The sequence below is a fragment of the Hippoglossus stenolepis genome, chromosome 4 (assembly GCF_022539355.2).
Source record: "Hippoglossus stenolepis isolate QCI-W04-F060 chromosome 4, HSTE1.2, whole genome shotgun sequence".
Taxonomy (NCBI): domain Eukaryota; kingdom Metazoa; phylum Chordata; class Actinopteri; order Pleuronectiformes; family Pleuronectidae; genus Hippoglossus; species Hippoglossus stenolepis.
The window spans coordinates 6,084,715-6,099,799 of NC_061486.1; the positions used below are offsets into that span (position 1 = coordinate 6,084,715).

General features: G+C 43.7%; 1 protein-coding gene across 3 annotated transcripts in view; it reads right to left on the bottom strand.

The window, feature by feature from the left end:
• The window catches only part of LOC118106129 (neurobeachin), a 180,653-nt gene that overhangs the window by 104,363 nt on the left and 61,205 nt on the right, over positions 1 to 15,085 (bottom strand). For 2 of the 3 annotated variants that reach the window (XM_035154408.2, XM_047339621.1), the window contains exons 14-29: positions 12,823 to 12,902; positions 12,062 to 12,124; positions 11,587 to 11,684; positions 11,060 to 11,152; positions 8,655 to 8,763; positions 8,471 to 8,552; positions 8,249 to 8,372; positions 7,288 to 7,480; positions 6,147 to 7,154; positions 5,013 to 5,230; positions 4,648 to 4,801; positions 4,316 to 4,324; positions 3,683 to 3,863; positions 2,634 to 2,761; positions 657 to 764; positions 98 to 266 (exon numbers count right to left, since the gene is read on the bottom strand). In XM_035154408.2, the coding sequence (XP_035010299.2) occupies positions 98 to 266; positions 657 to 764; positions 2,634 to 2,761; positions 3,683 to 3,863; positions 4,316 to 4,324; positions 4,648 to 4,801; positions 5,013 to 5,230; positions 6,147 to 7,154; positions 7,288 to 7,480; positions 8,249 to 8,372; positions 8,471 to 8,552; positions 8,655 to 8,763; positions 11,060 to 11,152; positions 11,587 to 11,684; positions 12,062 to 12,124; positions 12,823 to 12,902 (2,817 nt within the window). The remainder of the gene's footprint in view (positions 1 to 97; positions 267 to 656; positions 765 to 2,633; positions 2,762 to 3,682; positions 3,864 to 4,315; positions 4,325 to 4,647; positions 4,802 to 5,012; positions 5,231 to 6,146; positions 7,155 to 7,287; positions 7,481 to 8,248; positions 8,373 to 8,470; positions 8,553 to 8,654; positions 8,764 to 11,059; positions 11,153 to 11,586; positions 11,685 to 12,061; positions 12,125 to 12,822; positions 12,903 to 15,085) is intronic. The other variant, XM_035154409.2, reaches the window with a different exon arrangement.

The window sequence follows — 15,085 nt, forward strand, 5'->3', positions numbered from 1 at the left end:
GGACCAAGGAGACTTTACATTCATTCATATCAGCTGTAGCTCAGATTAGCGTGCAGGAGGGACGGGTGTAAGAAAGGCAGGGCACAGCTGTCAACACCTGTGCTGGTGGGTGAGTTGATCTCCCGACGCATGCTGTGGCCTGAATGGCTGCTTCTCCTGGCCATCTCACGCTGGGGCTCCAGGATGTCGCGGTACTTGGAGACCATGAGGACAGAGATGAAGTACACCACAGCCAGAGCCAGGAACTGGGCTTGCTTACTGTCATCCTGTGGAGAAGAATCACAAAATGCTCATGTCACTCTCCATATGCAGAAGAGGTTTTTTTTTTTTCACATAATCCACCGCTGCTGCTGCCTGAAGTGTTTCTCTCACCTTGGAAACACATTCAAAGTAATGTTCTTTTTTCTCTAACACGTGTCTCATACTTGCTTTGAAATCTATCCATTCAAATTTGGAAGGCTCGTGTTAAACAGCAGCTCAGTCGACAGGGTTTCACCCGTTGATTGAGGGGTGTTACATCGCACACCTTTTTGTCTGCCAAAAAAAGCAAATCCTATTTCCATCCTCTCTATCTGCAGTCTGGTCTTTGTGACAAAACACATGCATGTCCTCCGAGTAAACCGCTTGCACATGCACAGACGCACGCCGGCACTCACCACATCACGGAACACCACAGCTCGCAGACGATTAATGTCTACATCCTGCAGAAGGCGATCGGGGTCCTTGATGGGAGACAGGTTACAAGGGACAATCTCTATGGCTGTCTAAAGCAGAGAGATAACACAATATGACATGCAACTCTTTTTCGCTCAGTTAAACACGTATTTACTTTTGTTTTCACCTAATTTTGGGGATTAGAAAATGGACAAATGGAACTGAAAAGCAGATATCTGACACTTTAGGAATTACAGTGCCTTGCATAAGTATTCACCCCCCTTGGACTTTTCTACATTTTGTCATGGTATAACCACAGATTAAAATTTATTTCATCGTGAGTTTATGTAATGGACCAACACAAAATAGTGCATCATTTGGAAGTGGGGGGAAATATTACATGGATTTCACAATTATTTACAAATAAAAATCTGAAAAGTGTTGAGTGCATATGTATTCACCCCCTTTACTGTGAAACCCCTAACAAAGATCTGGTGCGACCAATTGCATTCACAAGTCACATTTGCAAGTCACATAATTAGTAAATAGGGTCCACCTGTCTGCAATTTAATCTCAGTATAAATACACCTGTTCTGTGACGGACTCAGAGTTTGTTGGAGATCATTACTGAACAAACAGCATCATGAAGACCAAGGAGCTCACCAAACAGGTCAGGGATAAAGTTGTGGAGAAATATGAAGCAGGGTTAGGTTATAAAAAATATCCAGAGCTTTGAACATCTCTCTGAGCACCATAAAATCCATCATAAGAAAATGGAAAGAATATGGCACAACCGCAAACCTACCAAGAGGAGGCCGTCCACCCAAACTGAAGAGTCGGACAAGGAGAAAATTAATCAGAGAAGCAACCAGGAGGCCCAACTCTGGAGGAGTTGCAGAGATCCACAGCTGAGGTGGGAGAATCTGTCCACAGGACAACTATTAGTCGTCTACTCCACAAATCTGGCCTTTATGGAAGAGTGGCAAGAAGAAAGCCATTGTTGAAAGGGATCCATAAAAATCCCGTTTGGAGTTTGCCAGAAGCCATGTGGGAGACACAGCAAACATGTGGAAGAAGGTGCTCTGGTCAGATGAGACCAAAATTGAACTTTTGGCCTCAATGCAAAACGCTATGTGTGGCGAAACCCAACACTGCCCATCACCCTGAGCACACCATCCCAACAGTGAAATATGGTGGTGGTAGCATCATGCTGTGGGGATGCTTCTCTTCAGCAGGTACAGGAAACTGGTCAGAATAGAGGGAAAGATGGATGGAGCCAAATACAGGAAATCCTTGAAGAAAATCTGATGCAGTCTGCAAAGACTTGAGACTGGGGCGGAGGTTCATCTTCCAGCAGGACAATGACCCTAAACATACAGCCAGAGCTACAAAGGAATGGTTTGGATTAAAGAATGTTAATGTCTTAAAATGGCCCAGTCAAAGCCCAGACCTCAATCCAATAGAGAATCTATGGCAAGACTTGAAGATTGCGGTTCACAGACGGTCTCCATCCAATCTGACTGAGCTTCATCTTTTTTGCCAAGAAGAATGGACAAACCTTTCCATCTCTAGATGTGCAAAGCTGGTAGAGACATACCCCAAAAGACTTGCAGCTGTAATTGCAGCGAAAGGGGGTTCTACCAAGTATTGACACAGGGGGGTGAATACTTATGCACCCAACAGATGTCAACTTTTTTGTTCTCATTATTGTTTGTGTCACAACAAAATTTATTTTGCACCTCCAAAGTACTATGCATGTTTTGTTGATCAAACGGGAAAAAGTTTATTTAAGTCTATTTGAATTCCAGTTAGTAACAGTACATAATGGGAAAAAGTCCAAGGGGGGTGAATACTTATGCAAGGCACTGTAGATCAGGAACACTGAGTTAATAAGCATGGGGTAAAGTGTTCCTACAGTAAAATGTAATGTATTGACGTAACTTTAAAGAGAAAGAATAGTTATGACGGTGCATCCTTACCTTGCTGGAAGTCACAGCATTTAGCAGGATTTCCTGAGTCTTGTTGTTGTTGGGGATGTAAGACTTACTTCCCCTGTCTCTGTGTCTCTGCCTGCACTCCAGACAGTTCCTAACAGCCACGCAACACACTGCACCCCCCCACACACACACACACACACAGAATACAAATAGGCTCTCATCTCAGAGTTAGAGGAAAATTAACTGTTAATAACATGCATGACCCTCTTTAAAACTAATCAGTTATCCATGATGACTATTTGTTCCAGGCTGCAGGGGCGGACACTGGGAGTAAAATCAGCAGCCAGACCGATTTCACGCTGAAGCCGGTGATGAGAAATTGCATGTTTGCAACGGACACAACCGTGAAGTCTGACGGCTATTTGCCCCCCCCCTCCACACACACACACACACCACAACTTGATAGTCAACAAAATCCACAGATGTAGAAACGGACACAATCATGCACACAGACAAATAAAACACACCGTTTCTATGACTGATTCCTGCAACAAAGAATTGCACTAAAGCAACTAAATAGAAATGTACACTTAATTCAATAAAATTCACATTTTAAGAATTCCTGAATTAAGCAGTTATGTACTTTGCAGTTCATAAGGTACAGAGGCAGTGACACACACAATGGTAGAGAGGACCTCATGCAGTCCTATGAGACAAACCAATGACAGATACAAAGGCTACCATTTGCAAAGAGTACCTGATTGCACTGCGAATTATTCACTCTGTTTGTTATGAATTCCAAAGTGATGATCCTGTTATTTTCTACAGCCGGAAACCAGCGGCACTCTCCAATTTAATATACAATTAGCAAAGGGCTCTCAAATTAATTAGCTTTGCTGATCAAACAGAGGCTTTACAGGGATTAGAGAAATTATTAGTGTGTGAAGAGAATGCTGTCATGGTATTTTCGAGCTCATCAATTTCCCAGTGTGGCAACAAAAAGATGCATTTCACCGATGCTGAAATTGGTTCAATCCTCCAAGTGAACTCACTGACAATCTGCGGCAGCAAATATACAATCGTGCTCTCACCGAGTCTGAGGCACTGACGCATCAGGCCCCCGGAGGACATGTTCTTCTCAGCCTCGATCTCACTGAAGTTGAGGGAACTGGAGAACACCAACACGTCCACCATAACCATGAGACGGGACAGGAAGGTGAGTGCGGTCTCCGAGGACATGCCCTGTGTCACCTCGATGTTGTCCAACTCAGTCTTCCACAAGCATCAAGGAACACACCAGTCATAAAAAAACAAAATGCACATGAGCAATGTCTTCTCTTCCACATTCTAACCTGCAGCTGTGACCAAAAGCTCACACAGAGATGCAGAGAAATACAGAAAGATTTAAACAGAAACATTTGGTGGCAGCTGGGGAAGAGGGCAGGATCATCAGCCATTATAATTATATGAGGATGAGTTGGGTCTCATCTCAGAAATGTGTGTTTGATCAAAAGTTTGCTGCAGCTCAGTCCACCAGGTGGTATTTCATCAAATACAGACAGTTTAACTCTAGTCTCGTTTGTGGAGATAAATTGAGAGGATTTTCTGAGAAAAATATTGTCGAAGGTAAAAGTTCAGAGGACTGAAAGAAGAACAAAGACAAGACTCAAGACAAATCGGTTGTGAATTTAAGGGGGAGAAATCAAAAAATCAAAAATACGTACCTTGGCACTCTAGACATGCGCAGACAAAATAAAGAAAAGAATATGATCAGAATCAATTTCAATTCAAGGCTACAAATTAAAAATAAATGACACACAGGGAAGTTCATTACAAACAACAACAAAAATGCATCAAAGTGATGTCTTCAGTTTTTATTCCAACAGGATGAAGCTGGGCAAATAAAAGACCCAATTAAAAAAAACATAAACTAGTTTTATTTCCCTGAGGTGCAGTGTTGAACTATTGTGAACTACAACCATAGAACAAGCACTTATAGTAATCTGCCACTAGATGGCATTGTATCCCTTCAATGAAGACAGTAGAGTGCACTTACAGACGGAGAGGTGGCCGCTGAGAGAAGAGGCAGAATCCCTCCACAGGCAATAATGATGTTGTCAACCATTTGTGAAATGAGGTGGATGGTGTTGTGGACAAAAATTATGTTTTCATTACTATTAACAAAGTCCATGACAGATTTGGTGGAGTGGCTGAAAGAGAAGGTTGGGGATGAAAAACAAAATCATTAAAGGTACGGGCATTTTTCACATCACGAAAATAAAAGGGCAATTTACTGTGGAGTAAACAGAAAAGCATTTATATCAAAAATTGATGTAAAAATGAAAAGATTGAATAAATATTGTGTTAGTGTTTGATTCCGAAGGGTAATATGAGCCTCTCTAAAATATCCACTTCACACACCTCCTCCAGACATGGACGTCGCTCTCCAGTGCAAACAGCAGGTCGGTGAGCAGCCTCTGGTGCACGGTCGACCATTTGAACTCTGGGATACGGAACATCGTGGTTCGTGGGCCAGGGCTAAACTGACGCCGCTGCTCCTCTGTCATGGGCGTGCCCCTGAAGCCGAGGTCCACGCGGATGTCCCTCTCCATATGAGGAGCATGGCGGCCGTGTAGACTCTGTGAGGAGACCAACACTAAATGATTGAAGCGACTATCACATAGACAATCTTGAGAGACTGTACGCAGACGAGTTGCTAACAGTGCACACTTAATAAGATGAAAGATTAATTTGCCAGATTTGAGTGAGTCCTCAGATGACCTCTTTGTGCCTGTGGGTAGTAAAAAAAATAAAAGATGCAACAAGCTACTTCTTCTTCTTCTTAGTTCGGCTTATTGGCGGGTGGCAACCGTGCATTACCGCCGAATACAACAAGCTCCGTGCAACCTCTATACATAATGTGAATGAGTCAGCAAGGTGCTACAAAAGGGCCTGGAAAAGTAGTAACAATAAATTGAACATTAAAAATTACAAGACAGGACGGTGAGGTGTAAAAATAGATCCTGTCTCCCACTGGTTAACCCGTCTGGGCCAAAGAGCCTGACCTCTGAGGAGGAGAAGAAGAGCATCGGACAAATCCCAGGTGATTGCTGCAGAATAATGCCTGGTCTATTTCTGCTCTCCTGTTGGCTCAGCTAACGATTCCAGCAACCCAGTTTCCAGAGTCTCTGAGGGATGTAGCCTGATGTGCACGAGGCCATCCTGTCCCCATTATAAGCAGAGTTGGGGATTGAATGATCCCTGTGGGTCTGATAATACAGAACTCTTCACCACAGGCCAACACAATGACTAACAAAGGCAAATGGTCTCCCCTCCTCCCTTCCCACCCTTTGACCCTGACCGATATGTTTCAGCATTCATGGTTAGATTTCCCTCTGGCAAAGAGCTGTCCGGGTATTTTGACTGTGGTGGAGTCAGTGAATCGCTTCTATTTCTGCTACTATTGTCTGAGTACTGTCTAGAATTTAATATTCTCGCATAACTCAATTTACATTTATGAACTAATTCTATCAAGCAATTTAGCTGCAGACGAACCTGTGTGGTGGCTGTTGTCTGAATCTTCTTTATCTCCTTGTCTTTGTCGTCATCCGATCGCGCTGTGTCAGAAGCGTTGCTTGTGGCGTCTGCTGTGCCGCTGGTCCTACCAGCCGAGGGCTCCCCGTCAGATACCACTGCAGCTGTTCCCTTAGTGACCTCCGGGCTTTTGGATGAAGCCTCCGTCTCAGTACCAGCCACAGAGCTGATGCCCTCCAAGGCTGCCTGCAGTTCAAACTCATCCTTCTCCAGGATAACAGGTAAGGAGCCGAGCTCAGAGCTGCCTGTCATGTGAGCTAGAAGGCCCAGTTCATCACTGGCGCTGGTGTGCACAGGAGGCCCTTGGCTGCGCAGGACCAGAGGCTCAGCTGGACTGAGATCAGGCAGGAGCTTGTCCTCCATGCTGCTTGTCACCTTGCCAAACAGGAAGTTGTTGTCATTAGCGATAATGTCCCTGTCATCATCGAGTGTAATGAGAGGGGTTGCATTTCGGTCGTCCATGCTGCTCTTTGGCAACAGCACATTGTTGCCATTACTGCTGAGCTTTACCACAGCAGCACAATAAACATTATCCAACAGCGAATCCACCTCCACCAGTGATCCATTCACGGATACGCCCAAAGTTTCAGACGACAAGTCCAAATCATCCAGTTTAACCTCAGTGGCTTCCACCTTTTCAGCCTTGATGTCCACCAGGAGGTCGTGAACTTCGACCCTGACCCCGTCGACCACACCCTCCATTCCGCTCAGACCCTCCTCCGGCCCCTTCCCTTCAGCCAGCAGGTTGCGCGAGTCTGCGCTCTCAAAGTCCGTCTCGCTCTCAGGTGTCCGGGAGTTATCGTCCATTTCTCTGATCTCTATTGCACCTTGGATCCCAGACGCCTGAGCAGAAAGACCAGAGATGGTGCTGACCAGCCCCTTTATACCTTTCTTAATATTCACCTCCTCCTGACGCTGGTATTCTTCATACATCTTAGCCAAGTACTCTTTATGTGCCTCATATGTTACCTGTAAAAAAAAAAAAGCAATGTATTTGTGAAGCAATAACCCAGTGGGATCTTTTCAGAAGAAGCTCAACAGCTCAGATATAAAACTGGCTCCCTCGACAGCAGAGGTCTTTGTTGTGCAGTAAAGTACTCACCTTAGAATGGGCTATAGAGAGCGTGTCCACCCACACGCGCCATCCTCCCCACTCATACTTGATGGCGTGGTAGAGGAGAATACGAAAGATGTTGTACACCATCTCGGTGATCTTCTGCTCGTCAGAGTTTTTGGGGTTGATGTAGCAAAGGGAAAACATCCAGTCCTGCCAAACCGAGCACTGGAGAAGACACCTGCAAAACACACACACATCACTTCAAAATCACCACAAACGAGCAGCAGGCATGACACATAACCACTGAGCGGTTTAAGAAAACTCTGATCCTGTCATCTTTGGCAAAGATTTAATTTTAAATCTACTGTGGCTTTTTCCATCGACATTTTAAAATGAATTAGGCTAATCATTCTTTCTGCCTACTCCCCCTCCATCTTTCTTTGTGTCAAAAGTGCACAGCAGTTCTAAAGGGCATTTGCTATTCACATTACGACAGATTGTTTTGATCATTTGACCATCCATAAATTCATTGGGTTGTTTATTTGGCAACAGTATCTCCCAAAACAAAGTGACAGCCAAGACAGAAAAGGGGCAGCAATTAAAAACCAATTAAGTGTTTTTCTTTTTTCACCACTTCAACAGTTTGACTTGACAAAGCACTTCCTGCCTATTAATTTTCCGCTAATTATGTTGTTGATTTAGGTCAGTGGTTTCCTAAGACCTATAATTTAATTGCAATATGTCTTAGAGTGAGTATGTATGTGTATCAGAAGAAGAGGTTGGGTGTGAGAGGGAAAAAAGAGAGAAAGCAGGAATGAGAAACTGTCATGGAAACATCTGCTGGACAACATGTGCACATCCAACGATGATTTACCATCAATATGAGCCTATTCAACATGGCACAATGAGAAGGAACAGTGTCCCTCTTTTCACTTCTCCTTGATACATTAATCCGCGAGATGATTGATGGAATAAGCGAGTAAAAGGCGGCTTAAGCTCTGCTCACCGTCTGTTCTCTCGGCTGTTGCTAAACAGTTTGATCATGTCTGAAAGGAAGAGTCGCCGCACCTCCATCAGCTCTGTACTGTGGGCAGAGCTCTTCAGTAAGGTCGCTACCACCTTGAGGATCACTGACGTCACACGCACAAAAAACACAAATACAAACAGATTGTCAAGGAAAATACTTCAGGAGGAATTAAAACCCAATGTGACTATGTGAGCGGCTTACTCGGGTTCTGAATCTTGACGGTGGAGTCGGGCTCCGGATGAGGTTTATGAACAACCTGCGTGCACACCTGCTCTGTCAGGATCTGGGGGTGAGAAGTAGTGAGAACACACCAGTCTCACAGGCTCTACACAGAGAGCAATGCTGCACCAAGGCCGGGACATTTGAGAGGAAAAGGTGTCGTTACCTCGTACAGAGTGTTGTAGGTTGTCAGCGTCACAGTGTTGGTGTGCAGCATGAGCCTCTCTCCCAGGAGAGTAAAGAGGCTGTGTGTGTGCATGATCTCCACCTTCCTCCTGCGGATAAACACACACACACACACACACAAACACACAGACACATGATGGTAAAAGTGGCCTGTTTAGAGCTCCCTAAGCCACTGAAAGGATCAGTGGGTGCCGTCAGCCTGCTACCCTATTCTCACCCACAGGGAGCCGGGCTCTGGAGACAAGTGTCAGGAACTGCCTGCTGTCATAAATTGGTGGAATTTCCGTCGGAGGTGTGTAGGATAACGAAGTTAGCCTGTCACCAAAGAAATGGCTCCGAGATACAACAGAGGCAGGACCAGGCTGCACAGTGACAAACTATTCCTGCAAACAGCACAAGGATGGCTGTCGCCATGCTAAGCCGGAGCTGCACAACTCTGCTGCAACTGCCTAAGGAGGAGTTGGGACTTTCCTAGGTCAACATTTCCTTTTTTTGTTTTTTTTATATTGCAGAGGCTGGCAAATTGGACACTTAGGATAAGAGTAGTGTTGCTCTCAACTGCTTAAATGTGGGAATTTGGTAGAAAAGGGCAGACTAATGGTGGTGTGCAGCAAATCTGCTCCACCACAATCAACATGCTGTGGGAGGTTGAGCCTTATTGTCAGTGTAAATAAGTCAGTCTATTTCTTTTTTCTTGTGTATAGTTTATATTATCAGATGTGACAAAGTTAAAATAAAGCTACAATGGGTGGATAGGAAAAATAGTATACATGTTATTCAGTCATAAATTCTAGGGGTGGAGCATAGACTAGATGCAGTATAGCTCATAAAACCCTGTCTCCTCCATGTTAGCAGATGGGACATGGACCAAACAAAAAAGTCAAAGTACATTTCAAGTCAAATATATTTTTCTCAAAGATGGTTGACGGTCATTTTAGGTAGTTTATATCGCACAGATTTTTGTTTTTGTTTTAATATTTCTGAGTAGTTTGGTTTTAATTAGTTATTTGATTGAAATTCTAAGGAAAGTCAGAAGTTGGGGTCAAACAATGTCTTTACTCTCACTCTTGTGCCTTATTTATTTTACTTTTATAAATTTTCCTCAACCACATGGCCCCAAAAATATTAATGTGTACAATGTGTCTGTATATCATGACCCAGACAGAATTACCAATATATTACAAAAATGAGATAATACAATGAAATAAAAAATAAAAAATCACCTCAATAAAGCAGAAAACATGTTTAATTCATTTTGAGCAGCACTAGAGCTCAAAGTAAAATGTACAAACGCCATGAGGAGTGAAAGCAGGATTTCATAAAGCACTCGTGTCCCTGGAAGATAAAGGCCTTTCACTTGTGCCCGTGGTGGCCTGTCCTTTCTCCCCATTCAGCAGGCACCAGTAATACCACAACACCTGCTGCCCCACCACTGAGAGCACAGCACCAACCCCCATATAGTATCCTCCACCCAACACTGCAATCCACATTTTGAATCATAGGCTCTCCCCCCAAAGGCATTTTCTCTCCTCTCCTCTCCAATGTGCAGCGTGCAGAGGATGCGCTGACATCCTAGTGGGTAGTTTAGAATTTATTCCACTCTGCGGGACAGTAGCTTGGACCTCTTCCACCCTTCTCTTTAGTGAAGTAATGGTTTGGGTAAAATGCCAAGAATTCAGGTGCTCTACAAAGAAATGCACCATAATTTTAAAAGCTGGCTTCCAGTCAAAAGTGTTTGACTCTTCTAATTGTACGATCTTTCAAACCAGTGACAGGAACAGATGAATCATGTCACCGAATGTAAAGCCTGAATTACGACATTTCAGCTTCTATAGGCCGTCGCAACTTGCTAAGATGGACCCTGCATAGACACGGACAGACTAGAAATGACAAAACGATATATAATAGATGAGATCATCAAACATGTATGAGCCAAAACCAAATTTCTCAAACTATGGTACATGTCCCACTGGTGGTATGGGGACGGATGTGTGAAATATCTACAAAAAACTAAATAAGTGGAAGAAAAACTGCCCTCGTGAAGTTAATTAATTACTGTAATAATGACACATCACCACGTAAAAACACCGACTCAGCGCATTACAAGTAGTCGCCATCTTTCCACACAGCTGGACGAGGGTGCTGATGTTGCAGATTTGGCCAAATTGATGGTTTACATCAGATAAAGGCTTATGTACGTTTGTCAATAGTTACCACCATGCTGACCAGTTTTTAAGATTATGTCACTTCCCACTTTCCGTGTCTGTGTGTCTGTAGTTTTAAAACATTGTAAGATTTATATATCTTCAGGCTATTCATTATAAAAAAAGACTTAGACTTAGTGTGTAATTACAATCTACTACACAATATAATGGAGTTACTTACTTATGGCCCAAATGCTTGAGGAAATACCCAAGGACTTTGAGGGATTGTACTCGAATGCTCTCACTCTTGCAGGCCATGAGCTTGTAGATCACCCTGGAATAGACACAAGCAGCGAAAGCTGGCAACACTACACGATTCTGACATAATAAAATATAGTCCTGATGATGAAAAGGCCCTGCGCTGCTAAGCTGACAACCACTTTCCTTCAAAGTAAATTTACATTAGCAATAAATGAATGTCCCAATGAAAGCGGCAGAACGCACAAGTCGTGAGCACAACGCTGTGTGCATTTATATTTCATAAGATCACATGGGGTAAGTTTGATCATCTATGTCATTCTGTGGAATCAGTATGTTAATATTGTTACTTTTCCATGCATAGTTTATTTCTCACTGAACACTTGAATTATTCATGCTTCACACAGAAGCAGCACGAGCGCTAGGTGCTTAGGTTTACTTTGTCGAAATCACCTCTTGATTTTGTGCCTGAACAGCAAAGGGATTGTGTTTCTCCCCGAGGGGGCTTACCGTATTCCATTTCTTTGGTCAAAAGCAGGGATCATAGAGGCGGGATGCTCAGACATGAGTGCTACCACCAACTGCAGCACATCATGCAGATTCTCATCCTGTAAATAAACCAGCAGAGGGGGACGATGATAAAGAGAAAGAAGGACAGAAAAGGAAGCAGGTGAGGAGAGAGAATATCCTGTTCTTTGCTCAGTAACTGCAAATGCAGCAAAGATAAAGTATGTGTCCTGCTACTGTATCATCTGCTACTGCAGAACACAGCTGGACCCCCGGGGGCAGCTGCAGGACAATGGAAAGTGCACTGGCAATCCAGAAGAATAATTTATACTGGTGATTAGTTTAAATGCTGGAAAAAAATATACTTCTCCTAGAATAGCAACAGTGGAAATGAAATGTGACCCTGGAGCTAATTGCAGCAACGTGTCACACTAACACACTGTGAATTCACTCAGAGCGCAGATAGACTGTCATGTACCTCATGCATTGTTAACAGATAGTTGAGGATGCTCTGCAGCTCATCTTCCCTCACACCTCGGTCCTGAAAGAATGAAAAACAGGAAGACATGATGTACAAGGCAAATCATTGGAAAAGGGTCAATGCATTATAAAGGTATAACCTGTCTAACAATATTCTGATAATAACCATCATGAGTACTTTTCACATGATGCAGGTACTGGAAACTACTAGAGGAACAACATTGTAATTGATGTACCTTTGATCAGAATTTAGGTATCTGCAGCAAAACAAATTATAGACATATTATACTCATAGTCAGGTTCATTATTCTTATTTGGCTTATTACTTGAAAAGGTTTTCATGCTATAATTATCAGAAAACCTATCACCTTCCTAACACTGTCCATTGCTGCAGCTCTTCTATTCAGCCTCTGTCTTAAACACTTGATTTTAGCTCCCGTCTCTTTAAGACCCCCCTCCAGATACAGCTCAGTCTGCTCTGATTGGTCAACGAGCCCACTCTGTTGAGATTGGTCAACCGCTTACATCAAGGGAAGAAAAAGACCAGCCACTTGGTGCATTATTTGAATATGGGGGCATATTTCCAGGAAGTATCAGCAGGACTACTGAGGAGAGGAGCTCCCTTTTTGACTTTACCACGGCAAAGCCAGTTACAGAATATGGAAGGATGATAATCGGCGGCCCTGCATATTTTCTAGGGTACAGCTCAAACTCCAGCCATGCGAGGGGCTGCGAGGCATGAACACAGGTGGAACATACCTTCAGGATGAGTTGCTTGAGGAAGAGAAGCATGAACGCCCGCAGAGAAGTAATTTCCTTCTGGGTCGGCCTTGGACCATCTGTAGTTGAAGAGGGAGAGTGAGAGAAGCAATAAAAATGAGAAAGAAGATTATTGGAACCAATAAGATATCTCCCTGTTTTCATGTTGTCCGTTTTCCAGTCTCAGTCTTAAGTTCATGCCGACATATTTCTCATTGACGTCGTGTGTTTCCCTCTTTTGAAAGAGCAGGAAAAAACCCGGGAGTTCTTCAAAGTCATCTTCAGTTTTCTTTGCTGTGTCAGCGTTACTGGATTCACCTTGAATGTGTGCAGCAGAGATTTCACCAGGTTTTACCAACGACCCCGACAGAGAGTGGCACACAGACCCAATCTCCCACTTAAGAAAAAAAACAAACTTTAACTACATTAACAATTGGCAGAATGTGGTTTGTAGGGGGGGGGGGTTTCGGTTCAGGACGGCAATTTAATTTATCACTTATACTGCATCCAGAGTCTGTCTGTGCCTCTCTGCAAGCCTCGGCCAAAACATAGTGCCCAGGCAGCCGGCCCAAGGTCACCACGGTCCCACCTGCCCATCACACTGTCCAACATCTCATTAAAATCTACCCAGAGTGAGTCGGCCAACTTAAGGTCACTTTGGCACTTCAACGTTTGCCCCACATTGCGATCAATCCCCGTCACGAATCTCATTTCTACACGTTGACAGACTGACCGCCGTCAGCAGGTGTACGTGTGGCGTGCAAATAAAGAGGAATGACAGAAATATGACAGAAAAGCATCGACACACTGTCACATCACAGAGCTGCTGCTGTAGTGGTTTGGTTTAATCAGTTAGAATTCATTTTGACAGATCCTAATTGATATGCTTCATCATATAGTGAGTAAGCGCAGTAACAGGCTGAAGCAACAGGCATATATCGATACAACACACAGAGTCAGACATATCAGAAAACACAGGGTATGGTACACGTTACCACTCGCAACTAACAAACATGAATCCTCCGAAGATTAGCAGCAGACAAAGGCTCCATTTTGGCAGTTAAACCTGGCAGATAATTCAGAAAGTGTTGCATATGCAGAGGTAGCAAATGCAAAACAAAAGCAAACAGTAATGGCCAATTACAACAGCAAAAATCCTTCCGGGGGGAAAGACGTTCTCTTTGCCCAGATGTCTTTCTTCTCCCCGCAGCCCTCTGTAAACCCAAACCTGCACCTTGGCCGAACACATGTTCGTTTGAAACGGGGCCAGTGCCACGGCGACAGATAAAACAGCAGCAGCCATCCTGCAGCTCCAGCCGTCAGTCGGTGTAATCAATGATGAGGCTCGGTGAGGTTGCAGGAGGATGGTGAGTTCCACTGCATGCTGACACTGATTAATAGAGTGAGAGGAGAAAAACCAGTGCAGGGACAGACCCTGACATGGGAGGGATGATAAGAACACTATTACCACAGCTAGTGCATCCAAGTTATTCACAACCAATTATGCTCAGCGGCTCTTGTTTCTCAATCACAGATTACTTTACTTCCCAAGGGCACAGGGAGAAAGAGTTTATTGAAAAACAATTTATGTCGATGTGATTAATGACGGAGTCTTTTTTTTTTTCAGCTTATGACTTGTGATCGTTCACAACAACCACAATATGCATCCTGTATTCTCACAGGCTGATAAAACACTACAACATGCAACAGCACTTTTGATTGAGGCCACAAATATAATTGGTTTCCACAATTCTCTTGAGGCTGTAACTCGTGTTATCTGCTTACCTGCTATTTACAGTATTTGAAATAGCTTTCTTTATATTTGGTGAGACAGACGCGGGGCAAATATAAGCGCAGGAGCTGGGGCCCATCTCTCAACAACTTTCCTACAGCACCACCTCACCTCTGTTTGATCCAGAGGATTTCCCAGGAGTGTAAGTCTGTATGACGGCAGTGTTGAAAGAGCAGCATGCACGTGACAAACCGTTCCCTGACCTCCCTGTTATCAGTAATTTGTGTCTTATGCCAGATTAATTCATCAGAATGAAGGCGCACAAAAAATCAATTCAACCACAAGCCTTGATCAGATTATTCCTCTGAGGCTCCTCTACCTATCTGTCACTGGTGATTTCTCCAATAATGGGAACAAGACAGAACCAGCTTGGATTGAACGTGGTGACTGGCCAAACCGCTTTGCTACTCGTTTCATTATTCATTATTTAGTAGAGCACAAGCGGGACGGAGACGAAGACAAAAAGGAGAG